This window comes from Notechis scutatus, chromosome 4 (assembly GCF_049901735.1).
Source record: "Notechis scutatus isolate UNSWTSFEM ecotype Mainland chromosome 4, rNotScu1.2, whole genome shotgun sequence".
NCBI classification, from domain to species: domain Eukaryota; kingdom Metazoa; phylum Chordata; class Lepidosauria; order Squamata; family Elapidae; genus Notechis; species Notechis scutatus.
This window is the reverse complement of record NC_142012.1, coordinates 147,027,777-147,041,665: the sequence shown is the minus strand read 5'-3', so window position 1 is coordinate 147,041,665 and position 13,889 is coordinate 147,027,777. Positions and strand designations below refer to the sequence as shown.

The window sequence follows — 13,889 nt, the reverse complement described above, 5'->3', positions numbered from 1 at the left end:
ACCACTGTTCTAAGTTATAAGATTTCAGGCAAAACACCTTTTAGGAATATCTGTTGGCCTCAAAGATTAGGATACTAGAGTTGATTACATCAGCCATCTCTTTTATGTAAAAATGAGACAAGGAGAGAAGAGAGAATATAAAAATTATACTTTTGGGGCTTCAAAATGTATTCAAATATATTTTCGCAAACTTTAAAACCTGAACAAGAAAATATTTGCCATTCCTCTTACACTTGTCCATATTTTTATGATCATTATCAAGAATAAATCATCCAGTTATCATCCATTGTTCTTTACTCTGTGGCTTTAGGCATTGTGGCATTTTACTAACGTAAAACAGCATAAACTAAGCTCAATAAAAATATATTTTATGTGGCAAGGTAGTTGAGAACATAGGGATAATGAGAGCTTACATAGTTGTAAAAATAGAAGTGCAGATTACACACAGTTTATTTTTATTTGTATTTATCCTTGGTTTTGTCCTTTTCCATTTCTATAAACATTCAAGGTAGCTTTCAACAGTTTTAGAATACAAAATAAAAAAAACACAATAAAATCAGTGCAATTAAAATCAAAAGTCAAAAAGTAAAGTCAAAAAAATGGTTTAATTGTAAATTTCTATGAGAATTCTATTAATGCAGACGTGTTTAAAATGAGTAAATAATAAATAAAAGTTTATAAATAAAAAGAAACAACCTTGTTCCGTTTTACTAATTTGTTCTTGCTTCGGTTTCTGAGTTTGTTAGGTGGTGTTGCTGCAAAGTTCTGGGAGAAAATGTTGAACACAATTCTGAGAAGTTATAATTGGGGAAGACTAATTTGCACTTTACAAATGAACATTAGTTCTTTTCTGTTGCCATGCACTAAAGGAGATGAAATTTTCCCTTTATTCAGAAACTGTAAATCCTTCCACTTTTTTTAAAAAGGGCATTTTAATCTATAGCAAAAGGAAAGATTGACTGTAGTAATAAAAGATACCAAAAAACCCAGAAAATAAGCAACATGTGAGGGAGGCAGGATTGTAGGGGAAAAAGAGAGAAAAAGGAATGATTTTTTTTTAATAACAATAAAGCCTTTTCTCACTATAGAACAACAGAGATCCATTATAATAATCTTTGCAAATGAGTCTGAATCTCTTCTTGAATTATCCCAGAGGGATATACAGTACATCAGGGATCCCCAACCACCGGTCCCCGGACCGGTACCGGTCCATGGAACAGTTTCTACCGGGCCGCCGGTTTGCTGCGCGCCGCCATCTTGTTTTGATGAAAAAGTGCTTCCGGTGAGCTTTTCCGGGTAGAAAGCGGCGTTTGGGTGCTGAAAGAATCCTCGCGCCTTAGTTTCATCGAGGGGGCGGCTTCAACAAAACTAAGGCGCGAGGATTCTTTCAGCATGCATGGCAAGGCGAGCCGAGCGACCGTCCCGAAGCCGTCCGAAGCCCATCGACACAGGTACAAAGGAGGAGTTGAAGGTGGCGAAGAGAAGCGGGGGACGGCTGGCTGGCCGGTCGCTCGGCTCTCCTTGCCATGCTTGCTGATACCGGTACCGGGCCGCAGATGATTTTGTGATGCCGGTACCAGGCCGCGGCACAAAAAAGGTTGGGGGCCACTGCAGTACATGATTAAAATGAGGGGGAGATTACCTGAGCATAGGCAAGAAAATGTCCTTTATGTTGCAAACAGAGATGAAGGTTGAATTTTCCTCCTATTCAGCAATTTGTCATATGTATGGATGAACCTGCCTACAGAAATCCGTGTCAACCATTTCAATAGCAACAGCAAGGATATTGATTCAATCTTAACTCCTCGTGGCAATGTTTGGATATTTCCTGAACTTTCTGCATCAGCTTTAAGTTGCATAACATAAAATGCATCATGATAGAAAAGGATATGCTCACACTGTATTAACTCTGGTCTCATTAATCACAGATGTTACTGAATATGCTTCCATTTTTCTAATAGTGCCATTTTCTTTTTACTCTGTATGCATGTAAGACCTAGAGACAAAACTAGTATAGGAAGGAACATCTGCTCTAGGGATTGTGAACTAAATATAATTCAAAGGCCAGAATGTTCTCCAAACTTCCTGAAAACAGATCAGTCAGGATCCAGAGCTATGGAAAGTGGAAGTTCCGCTATAGAGTCCATCTTTTCAGACAAAACCTTGAGTGTTGGGTGTCGTGTCCGTCGCGGGAAGGAAGCTCGGAGTCAGTGACTTGGTTTCAGCTCTTTATTGGGCTCCGGTTACAGCTTAAGCTTGGAGGGAAAAACTGCGGCTTTTATTTCCGAGCCGCGCGGCCGCGCCAATGGCATCGCTGAATCTCCCGCGATTAGTTTCCACCAATCGCGGGGATTCGTAACGGGCCAATCAGTGCGGCTCGCTCGACCAATCCGGTCGCCGCGCGCTTTAGCCAATCGCGACGCGGGGCTACGAGTATGTAAATTGACTGTACAGAACACCCCTCCCCTCTTGGTTCGGTCCTACGTAACGTAGTCCCGTAGGTAGGCGGGGCTTCGTACTTGCCTACTTGACTTGCGCAGATTAGTTGTTGTTTGGCTCCCGGCCGGTTCGGTCGGGACCTCTGTTTCTCTTGGCCTTGTCGATGGAACCTCCTGGAAGGTGTCGCTGGGCCTCTTGTTGCAGCTCCCTCCCGGTCTACCCGGGTTGGTCGAGCTGCGACTTTCGCCGCTCCTGCCTGGTCTTTCCGGGCTGGTTGAGCTGGCCTGGCTGTTTCTTCCTGGTGAGTCTTCGGGCTGGCTGTTGACTGGTGAGTATTGCTGGTTATTTTCTATTCTTTCTTGATTCCCTGTATCTTCCCTCCCCTCTTGGTTTGTGTTAATGGGGTCGTCTGTGTTTGGTTGCGTGTCGGTTGTGTTTTTTTGTTCTTGATCTTAATTGATCGATGTGGCGTTTCCATGTTTGTCCGTCGGTTGTCTGCAGCCGGTAGGAGTGGGGTCCTGTCAGTTGGGTTATAGTTGCCGGTACCCATAGTGGGTCTCCGGTAAGGTTCTTTGCATAGACTGCGTCGCCTGGTGCAAAAACCTGGTGCTTGCTTGATGAGTCCGGGGGTTTTTCCGGGTTGTATGTGGGGTGTAGTCTGTCGAGTGGTGACCTTAGTTTTCTCCCCATCAGTAATTCTGCCGGGCTTTTGTTTGTCGTTGTGTTTGGGGTTATATGTTGTATTAGGAGCATTTTATTTATTTTTTCTTGTATGTCCCCGTGTTCGATTTTTTGGAGGGTTCTCTTTGTAAATTGAACCATCCGTTCTGCCCTACCATTGGCCGCCGGATGCGCCGTCGCTGTCAGTGCGTGTCGTATGCCTCGTTCCGCTAGGAATTTTTCGAATTCCAGCGAGGTGAACTGGGGGCCGTTGTCTGACACGATGACATCCGGGAGGCCGTGGGTTGCGAAAAGCTTGTTTAAGACCTTGGTTACCGCGTCTGTTGTGGTGGTCTTCATGTTGCTTACCTCCAGCCAGTTGGAGTAAGCATCCACCGTGATGAGGAATGTGTTCCCTTTTGTGGGCCCGGCAAAATCTATATGGAGTCTCGACCATGGCCCCCTGGGCGTTTCCCATTCTAATATCGGTGCTGCGGGGGGATTTGGTCTGGTTTCTTGGCAGCGCGAGCACTTGGCTACCCAGGCCTCGATCTCCTTGTCCATACCTGGCCACCAAGCGTAGCTTCTGGCCAAAGCTTTAGTCCTCACAATCCCCGGGTGCCCTTCGTGTAATAATTTTAATACTTTCCCTTGCAATTTTTCCGGTATGACCACCCTGTCCCCCCATAGCAAACAACCTTTCTGTAGTGACAGTTCTGTTTGCCGGTTTCGGAATGTCCTGAATGCTTCATCGTTGTCTTTCTCTGGCCATCCCTTTTCTACCCAATGTAATACCCGCGCCAGACGCCTGTCTTTATTAGTCTCTCGGGCAATGTCTGACGCGGTTATGGGTAGATCGGGCAATGTCTCTATGCTGAGGGTGGTCGTCGTGGGAGCTGGGTCGTCGCCTAGGTCGGGAAGCGGTGAGCGGCTCAGCGCGTCTGCATGGGAGATCGTCTTACCGGGTCTGTGTGTGAGCCGGTAGTCGTAGGCGGCGAGGAACTCGGACCACCTTGTCATCCTGGGGGATAGGATGTTCGGGGTGGCCTTGTTCCCCGCCAGGATGCCCAGCAGTGGCTTGTGGTCCGTGATGATGGTGAATCGGCGGCCGTAGAGGTACTCGTGGAACTTCTTTACCGCTGCGACGATGGCCAGTGCCTCCTTGTCTAACTGGCTGTAGTTTCTTTCGGGTTTGCTGAGTGTTCTCGAAAAGAAAGCGATGGGTGCTTCTTTTCCGTCCGGAAGTGTATGGCTGAGGACGGCGCCGACGCCAAAGGGTGAGGCGTCGCATGTGACGGCGATGGGTAGGGTCTCATTATACTGAATGAGGACGGCATCCGAGGTGAGCAGGTCTTTGGTGTTCTTGAATGCGGTGTCCTCCCGTTTCCCCCAGGTCCATTTGGCCGTCCTGTCCAGGAGCCTATGCAAAGGCTCCGCCGCGGTCGCCTTTTGGGGCAAGAACACATTGTAAAAATTTAGCAGTCCCAGAAATGCCTGCAGCTCTGTTTTGTTCTTGGGTGTGGGGGCTTCCTTTATGGCTTTGATTTTGCTTCCGGTTGGGTGGATGCCATGTCGGTCTAGGAGGTACCCCAGGAACTCGACTTGCTCTGTGCATAGCTGGCATTTCTCTTTCTTCACCTTTAGCCCGGCCCCTTTGAATTTTTCTAGTACCTCCCTTAGGCGACCCTCTAATTCTTCCTGGTTGGCTGCCGACACTAATACATCATCAAAATAGGGGACCACCCCCTTGATTCCTCGCAGCAGCCTCTCCATGAGGCTCTGGAAAATTCCTGGGGCCACGCTGACTCCAAACTGGAGTCGGTTACAACGAAACGCTCCCCGGTGGGTGACTATTGTTTGCGCCTCGGCGGTTTCTTCATCGACCGGCAGTTGCTGATAGGCTTGCGCCAGGTCGAGCTTCGCAAAGACCTTGCCCCCCCAGCGAGTGTAATAGGTGTTGCACTACTGGGACGGGGTAGGCGCTTTGTTGCAGGGCGCAGTTGAGGGTGGCCTTATAGTCCCCGCAGATCCTTACTGACCCATCTGGCTTGACTGGGGTGACTATAGGGGTCTCCCACCAGGCATGGTCGATTGGCTGCAAAACCCCCTGTTTGACGAGCTTGTCAATCTGCTCGTCTATTTTCTTCCGGAGTGCAAAAGGCACCCGTCTGGGTTTTAGGCGTATGGGGGCGACATTTGGGTCTAGGCTGAAGGAGATAGGGGGCCCTCGGTACTTGCCTAGGGTGCCGTCGAATACTTCTTGGAAATCCCTCGCCAGTTGCTGCTCCCAGTCGGCCTCTGTGGTGTGGTTTATTCCCGTGACCTCGATTCCGAGTGGTGCGAACCATTGGAGTCCTAGGAGGCTGGGTCGGTTCCGGTCCACGATAGTCAGGGGAAGCGTCGCGGTGCGGTTCTTGAAAGTCACCTCGAACTGTCCGGTCCCAATGACGGGGATGCGGTTCCCCTGATAGTCCTTGATGATTAGCTTCTGGTTCTCCAGTCCTCTTTTCTGGATGTTTGGCACCAGTCGCTTGAGTTCATTCCATGCGACCATGGAGAGGTAGGATCCGGAGTCTACCTCCATCCGGCATGGCTCGCCCTCGATGCTCACCTCCACGTAGACCTTCCGGGCATCAGTGGTTTCGGCATGGCCGATGGTGACCGTCTGGTGGGTTTCTTCTCTCTGGCGGCCTTCCCCGTTCCGTCGCCCTCGGTTGTCTCGGCTCCAGCGGTTGTCGGCTTGGCGATCTCTGGTCCTCGGGGGGGTGTCGTCTCGTCCCCGGTTGCTTGGTTCTCGCCGGCGGGGGCTGTGTGTCTTTCTGAGTCAGCAGACTCGGGCAATGTGGCCCTTCTTGTTGCAATGCCGGCAGATCGCGTCGATGAACCGGCATTCTGATCGAAGGTGATTTCCCCCGCACCCGGCGCACTGGTTTCCCGACTTACGACCCCGTTGATCTCGCCGGTCCCGTCCTGTCTGTAGCCGGTGGACGTCTTCCTCCTCGTCCGTGGTCTCGGAGGCGGGGTCCAGGTCCCCGTGGTGTGTGGTGGTCTCTCGTCGGCTTGCCTCGGGGGTTTCAGTGCGGTCCCCGTTGTCTGCCCTCCGAAGTCTGGCTGCTGACTTCCGGGTGGCTTCGGCCGCGGAAGCTTCGGCCAGGGCGTCCCCGAGGTCGATGTTGCCTTTTGCCATCAGTCGACTTTTCAGTGCCTGATCCCTGAGGCCTAGGACCACGCGGTCTCGGAGGACATCGTCCAGGTCCCGGAACTCGCACATCCCCCCTAGGTCCCGCAGGGCGGCTATGAAGTCGCTGATGCTCTCGTCCTGCCGCTGGTTTCGCCGGTAGAACTCATCCCGCCGGATGAGGATGGGCACAGCGGGGGCGTAGTGGTTCCGAAGGAGTGGCTCGAGATCGGCCCAGTCCATCGCCTTCACATCCTCGGGCTTCGCGAGGGCTTTGGCCATCTTAAACACTGCGGGCCCGCAGTGTGTGAGGAAAACGGCCCTTTTCTTCTGCCCGTTCGCATCCTTCAAATTGCTACTTTCGAGGAACATTAGGAATCTGTCCGTGTACGATTCCCAGTCCTCGGTAGCTGGGTTGAAGGGTGCTGGTGGGGTCATGCTGGCCATCTTGTCGGTCTTTGTCTTCCTCGGGACACGTGCTCGGTGGTTATTCTCTGGATCCCACCCTCGTCGCCAGTGTCGTGTCCGTCGCGGGAAGGAAGCTCGGAGTCAGTGACTTGGTTTCAGCTCTTTATTGGGCTCCGGTTACAGCTTAAGCTTGGAGGGAAAAACTGCGGCTTTTATTTCCGAGCCGCGGCGGCCGCGGCCAATGGCACCGCTTCGAATCTCCCGCGATTAGTTTCCACCAATCGCGGGGGATTCGTAACGGGCCAATCAGTGCGGCTCGCTCGACCAATCCGGTCGCCGCGCGCTTTAGCCAATCGCGACGCGGGGCTACGAGTATGTAAATTGACTGTACAGAACATTGGGTGAGCCTTGAGCTGGATCACATAAACACAAGGGAGTCCAATAACATCTCCCTTAGCATCTTTCCAGCTTTTTGTGCTACCTCATTTATTGTGTTCCATTTGTTAAAATTTAAAAATAAAAATAAAAATGTGTTGTAAGGGTTTTTCAGAGATGAAATCTAAGCCTCTGCTCAGTGCACAAATCCATTAAACCATCCCAACTTAGTTTTAGTTTCAAAACTAAAATCATCCGTGAGACAAGAGTTCAACTTTTTTTGAAAATCATCCGTGAGACAAGAGTTCAACTTTAGAAGAATGGTTCCTTTGCAACAGAGTTCTTAATGTGGAAAAATTCTTCATAATATTCATTCTGCATCTCCTTTCATTTCAACTCTTGGTCCTCATCCTTCCTTTAAGCAGAGAAAAAGTTCCTCTCTCTGTTTTTCTTTTTCTTTTTATTTATAGAGACCATACTTGGGTAGTGACATTGGGCCAGTCATCAAACTTTTAGCCCTGCCAAGATAATAATGGCAAGCCATTTATCAAAATGTTGCCTAGATAATCAGGGACTTATCCATATAGTTACCAAGAGTCAAAGCTGACTGAATGGAAGGTATGCACACTTACACAGTCTCACATACACACACACACACACACACACAGTTTTTATGTGTCAGTCTTCTCTTTTGTAATCTAAAACTGATCAATTCCTTTAACCATTCCTCATAGGGTAGGTCTCCAAACTCTTTATAATCCTAGCAGTTTTGACATGCAGGCAGCATTTTGACCAGTTATTGTATTGTATGGTTTTAAAAAAAGTGTTTTGTGACCATAGTATGCTCTCAAATTTCAGATGTGCCTGTTGGTTCAAAATACTGGGTGATTTTGGAATAGACAGGGGACATATAATTATGGCTTTCTGACTATATTTGCCTTAAGTGGTGGAATCCTTCCCCTGTGTTGAAAAAGACAAGGATCAATTGATGAGCAAGATTTCCTTCCTATGTCTTGGCAAGAGATATGCAAATAAATTATAAAAAAGGATTTTCTTAAGAAAAAAAATGTGAAGTTAATCATTTTTTCTGACTGATTTAATAACCTATTAAAGGAAACTTCTGAGAGCAATTTCCCATAAACACCATTTAATCTTCTTTTTCTCTCTCTCTGCTTCTCTCTTCTAGGTGGCTTCATCAGTTTCAATGGTTCCTGGCGTGTTCAGGGGATCCTGGCCATGTCTCGTTCTCTTGGGGATTACCCATTGAAAAATCTGAATGTTGTCATCCCTGATCCAGATATCTTGACCTTTGACCTGGACAAACTCCAGCCAGAGTTCATGATCTTAGCTTCTGATGGGCTCTGGGATGCATTTAGTAATGAGGAAGCAGTGCGGTTCATCAGAGAACGATTAGATGAGCCACATTTTGGAGCCAAGAGCATAGTGCTCCAATCTTTTTATAGGGGATGCCCTGACAACATTACAGTCATGGTGGTTAAGTTCAAAAGCAGCAATAGAGCGGAAGACCAGTAAAAAAAAGAGAAAGAAAAAAACGGGGGAGAAAGAGAAATAAAAGTAATACCACGCTCTGCCTCTCACTTGGCAAACTTCTTCATTTAACCTTTACACTTCAACACAGTAGACAGTGGTAGCAAGTATATTAGTATTAAAATTGTACAATCCAAAAATGAGAGTAGAAAAGGCATTCTTTTTGGTAAAACACAGTAAACAATATCAACCATTCAATTTATTTTATTTTATTTTTAAATGAAAAGGATTTTGTACCTTTTATTCTCTAGATCAGGGCTGTCAGACTCCTGGCCTGCAGGCCGGGTGCATCATGCGCTGGCCATGTCCTGCCCGGTTTAGCGAAGGGAAAAAAAGTCCCGATACTTCATGGGATGCCACCATGACACCGCAAGTTTGATACCCCTGCTCTAGATCTCTAATGGTCTCAGCTTAGAAAAATCCTTCAGTTATAAAGGCCTGTGACTCCTGCTTCAAAGATTCCAAATGGCTGCAATTCACTTTGTCTTCACATAACAGCTTAGAATTGTGTTTGGACTTGGGCAGCTGAGACACGATAGGAACAGCTCACTGCTTGGAACCAGTTGATAAAACTGACATGGGATTTGCCAGTGTGACTATCCATTCTCACATCCTCTCATTCATACCGCTACATCTGCTTAGTTAAACTGCAGAAAGAACAAAAATGGGTAGCTAACAGTTTCATAAGAAGGAGGTACCAATGGGTCCATAACAGATAACTACTGTTCCTTTCCGTTGGTATATTTCCTGCTATATCGTTAGCATTAAACAATTAAGCTTTTCCATTGCTATGTTTCTAAGGTTTGTGTGCATGCCTTTGTTTCTTAAAAAAAAAAAACAATTAGCAGCAGATAGCTTTTAAGATCCATGCTCATTGAAAAATATCCCCTTTCTAAATTTTTGTTTCTGAATGAGCTGAATTAATTCTTTTTTCTAGTTTGGAGCCATAACTTGTGTAGTTCAGACATCAAAAACAGTTGTTAAGACCATGGTATAAATATGTGTCTTTAAGCTTAGAAGATTCTGATATAAGACATTAGTATTTCTAAACTTGTATTTAAGGGATAAAGCTAGCATATTAATGAATCAGCAAGCAAACTGAAATAGGAACTTAGTGCCAAACTCTTGGAAAATACAGGTAGAGTATTTTTTTCTTTTTTCATTAGCAGTGAAGCTTCGTTCCAAAACAGAAGATTGGCAAGCAAGTTTTACGTTTTAAATATTTAATGATGTAAATCATCAAAAGCCAACCCTAGCAGTAAGTGTTACCTGCATATAGCTTCAGTTTGAAATCTGTGGAGTTTGGTATGAGCTAACTGCTTAATTCTAGTGTGCCTATAATCTGTGTGTGTCATTACCAACTTTCTGCAGATTGATAGCTCCAGATGTGTTGGGCTGCAGTTTCCATAGTTTCGACATCTGCAGTTTCCATAGTTTCAACATTTGGGAACTATTGGGAACTTTGGGTAACAAGGTAGACTTTGTTGTAATCACTGATGATATCTGACCTTGAACTATTTGCTGCATCATTCTAATTGTAGCTTCTTTCTATCATGCAAATAAGGAAGCAGGATCAGGCATTCTGATTTACAGGCTGTAATTTAGAATCAAAACTATGGAAATGTGAGTCAAATCCTCCATTAGATTGCTACAAAGATGTTAGAGTATAGCTTCTCTGTTCTAATTAAGGTGCTCTAATTAATTGGACATTGCCAGGATTAATAATTTGTGAAGTGCTATTTAATCATCGTATTTCATTCTCCATTGGTATATATAGATTCTCCTGAACAATTAACTCAAGCAGCAACAGGGAAGGTGCCATATAGTCCATATAGTCTGAAGTAATTGAGTAACTTGAAATTAATACAATGGATTAAGACAGGGGTGGACAACTGTGGCCCTTTTATGCCTTGTAAAGCATGGCTACTTCAAGAATTCTGAGAGTTAAGGCCACAGGTCATAGTGGGGCCATAATTGTCCACCCTTGGATTAAGATATACCAAGTGTGCATTAGTTACTTCTGATGTCTTTATTTCTTGCCTTTGTTATGTCTTCTTAGAGATAGATTCTCAAAACATTGCTAGTTTTGATTGAATGATTACATATTATCAAGTTGATATTTACTCTTGCAGACAACATAGATAGATTTCCTCCATGATATCTGCCCCTAACCTGGTCCTTCAGCTCTTCCACCAGGACACTGATTGCTAGTTGCTGTTTATCCTCTTCTTTTTCCTTCCGCGCTTCAAGCATTAAAACCTTTTTAAAGAGCTAGATGTTTGTATAATGTCTAAAATGGGTTTGTTAGGTTTAGCTTTAGATTATTTGGATGATGAAAGAAAAATAAAAAGATGCTTCCCCAATCTTTATGTTACATTCTTGTACAAAATTGAAGAGGCATCTTTAATTCAAAGACCTATTTTTTAAAAATCAAAAATAAAACTATAAACTAACGCACTAGAGTCATTAAATATGGTTATACTGCAAAATTTAAATACTAAATCAAAAAGCTTCCATTTTAATATTTTACCTAATTATTTGCCTAATTACAAATAAAAATAATAATCTTGTTTTACCTGGTTAATAGGAGATGCATGTCCAAATTCTTACCTGGTTGTCATCTGGGAACAGTTAATTTAGGCACAGTATTAGCTGCAGTTCTTTTGAGGGCCTTAACTAAATAGTTTCTCCCACCTCTTTGACATTATAACTGAGCCTTAGAGCCCTAAATGAGATTATTGAAAACCTATTCCTAATACCTATTTATATTCTTGATCTGCACACCCCCACCCATCACTATTGAAAGCTATCAAACAATGTTGATTTTTCATTAGATCCATCACTTTTGTGATAGGTACTGATATTTTACATGTGTTAAAGTAGCACTAGAAGGATTGGGGGACATTGCTATAACTAGACATCTTGGAAATATGTTAGACCTGTTAATATGTGGAATATAGGCGATGTCTACAGGCTGTAATTTAGAATCAAAACTATAGAAATGTGAATCAAAATGAGCAGTGTCAAGCAACAGTTAATGGAGTGTTGCCACTCATCTCCAAAAACCTACTTACTATATTTTTCCATGTATAAGATGATACTTTTTCTTAAAAATATTTACCTAAAAATGGAGAGGTGCCTTATCCACCGGGAGGTGGGGGGAGGGGGGCAAGGGAAGAACTGTGGTTGCTAAACCACCAATACCTTATCTCTGCAAACTAGCCTCACAAGTGAAACTTCTGATTGCTTAAAATATTGATTTCTGAATTTTGAGTAAGAAAAGGGGAGGATCCTATATAGGGGCGACTTATAGACAGAAAAATATGGTACTTCAGAATAAACCCTACTGAATTCAGTAGACTCCAGGAGATATGCCTAGGATTGCACTGCTAGCATATTAATATCAGAATTTTGCCAGCAGACTAATATCAGTATTAGAAAAAAATGACTGAAATGTACTTCCTATTCTAGTGTTGTTTCTTGTTCAGAACATTAATACAGATACAGATAATCAGAGTTGGAAGGGACCTTGTAGGTCATCTAGTCCAACCCCCCGCCCAAGCGGGAGACCCTACACCATTTCTGACAAATGGCAGTCCAATCTCTTCTTGAAAGTCTCAACTGATGGCACTCCCTCAACTTCTGAGGACAAGCTGTTCCATTGGTTGATTGTTCTCACTGTCAGAAAGTTTCTCCTTGTTTCCAGGTTAAATCTCTCCTTGTTCAGTTTCCATCCATTACTCCTTGTCTGGCTTACAGGAGCTTTAGAAAATAGCTTGACCCCTTCCTCCCTGTGGCAGCCCCTCAAATATTGGAAGACCGCTATCATGTCTCCCCTGGTCCTTCTCTTTACTAGACTAGCCAAGCCCAGTTCCTGCAACCGTTCGTTGTATGTTTTAGCCTCCAGTCTCCTAATCATCCTGGTTGCTCTTCTCTGTACTTTTTCTAGAGTCTCAACATCTTTTTTATAATGTGGTGACCAAAACTGGATGCAGTACTCCAGGTGTGGTCTTACTAAGGCTTTACAGAGTGGTATTCGTACTTCCCTTGATCTTGACTGTATCCCTCTGTTAATACAACTTAGGATTGCATTAGCTTTTTTGGCGGCGGCTGCACACTGCTGGCTCATATTTAGCTGGTTGTCCACGAAGACTCCAAGATCCCTCTCACAGCTATTGAGCCTGGTTTCACCCAGTCTATATGTGTACTTTTGGTTTTTCTTGCCTAAGTGTAGGACTTTACTTTTCTCTATATTGAATTTAATTTTATTAGATATGGCCCAGTGTTCTAGTTTGTCAAGATCCATCTGGATCTTGAGCCTATCTTCTTGGGTGTTAGCTATTCCTGCCAGCTTAGTATCATCATTGAAGCATGTGAGTAGCTTTCCCATATTTTTTTTTATAGTCTGGAATAAATGGTTTAATTGTGTTATAGAGATACAGCATTGCTGTGAAATATAATCATGGTAAAAACACATGTAAATGGAACTGGCAAATGTATTCATTTGCAGTCTGTTGAAAGCTGTTTTTAACGTCTGAGGAAGAGAAAAATCATTGTTAACAGGAAAATAGCTGTAAACAATTAGAGAGTACAAATTATATTCAGTCAAGTGTTTAAAAAGGCTACATTTGGCTAGTCATCTAGTCAATGAAGGGCAAAAATATGTATGCTGCGCAAAAGGCAATTAGTGGCATCATTCAAATATTTACAGTATAGACATTTGCAGTCTTCCCCTGGAGAAAAGTTCCTGCTTAACAAGAAAGCAGGCTGAGATAATAGATTTAACCTGAGATGTAGTATCTCTGTTGAAGCAAAATGGTCATACCTGTTTCACATATAGACCATATTTCAAAACTCCGCTTGTTTACAAACTCAGAATATTAAATCAGGCATAGTAAAAATAAGAAATATGCTTAATGCTATTGATGCTTTGGATTCAGAGATACCTTGCACGAACGAAAAAAAAGTTCATCAGCAAATGCTTTGAATTTCGCTCTGGTGCCATGGCATAATGCCAAAGGTTATGTTGGCCTGCAGGAATGCTTTTGTAAAAAGAATAGGTACAAAGGATTGGAGGAGGAGGAGGAACAACCAGGAAGCTTCCATTGCCCAATTCTGCAGAATCTTCACTGAATTTGACCTGCTGAATACCATTCAATGATTATTAGACATTATAATACCATTATAATGTATAAACAATATACATCATTAAACAATTAAATGATTATTTAGCCCAGACATGAGTGCCCTGCAGTCCAAAGGGTGACTATCAGTGTAACTC

At 44.1% G+C, this 13,889-nt stretch overlaps 1 protein-coding gene across 8 annotated transcripts in view; it reads left to right on the top strand.

Moving 5' to 3' along the window:
• PPM1L (protein phosphatase, Mg2+/Mn2+ dependent 1L) overlaps positions 1-9,408 on the top strand; it is a 191,807-nt gene extending 182,399 nt beyond the window's left edge. For all 8 annotated transcript variants that reach the window (XM_026665862.2, XM_087965255.1, XM_026665843.2 and 5 more), the window contains one exon: positions 8,247-9,408. In XM_026665862.2, coding sequence (XP_026521647.1) covers positions 8,247-8,593 — 347 coding nt within the window. In that variant the 3' untranslated portion in view covers positions 8,594-9,408. The remainder of the gene's footprint in view (positions 1-8,246) is intronic.
• The last annotated feature ends 4,481 nt before the right edge of the window (positions 9,409-13,889 follow it).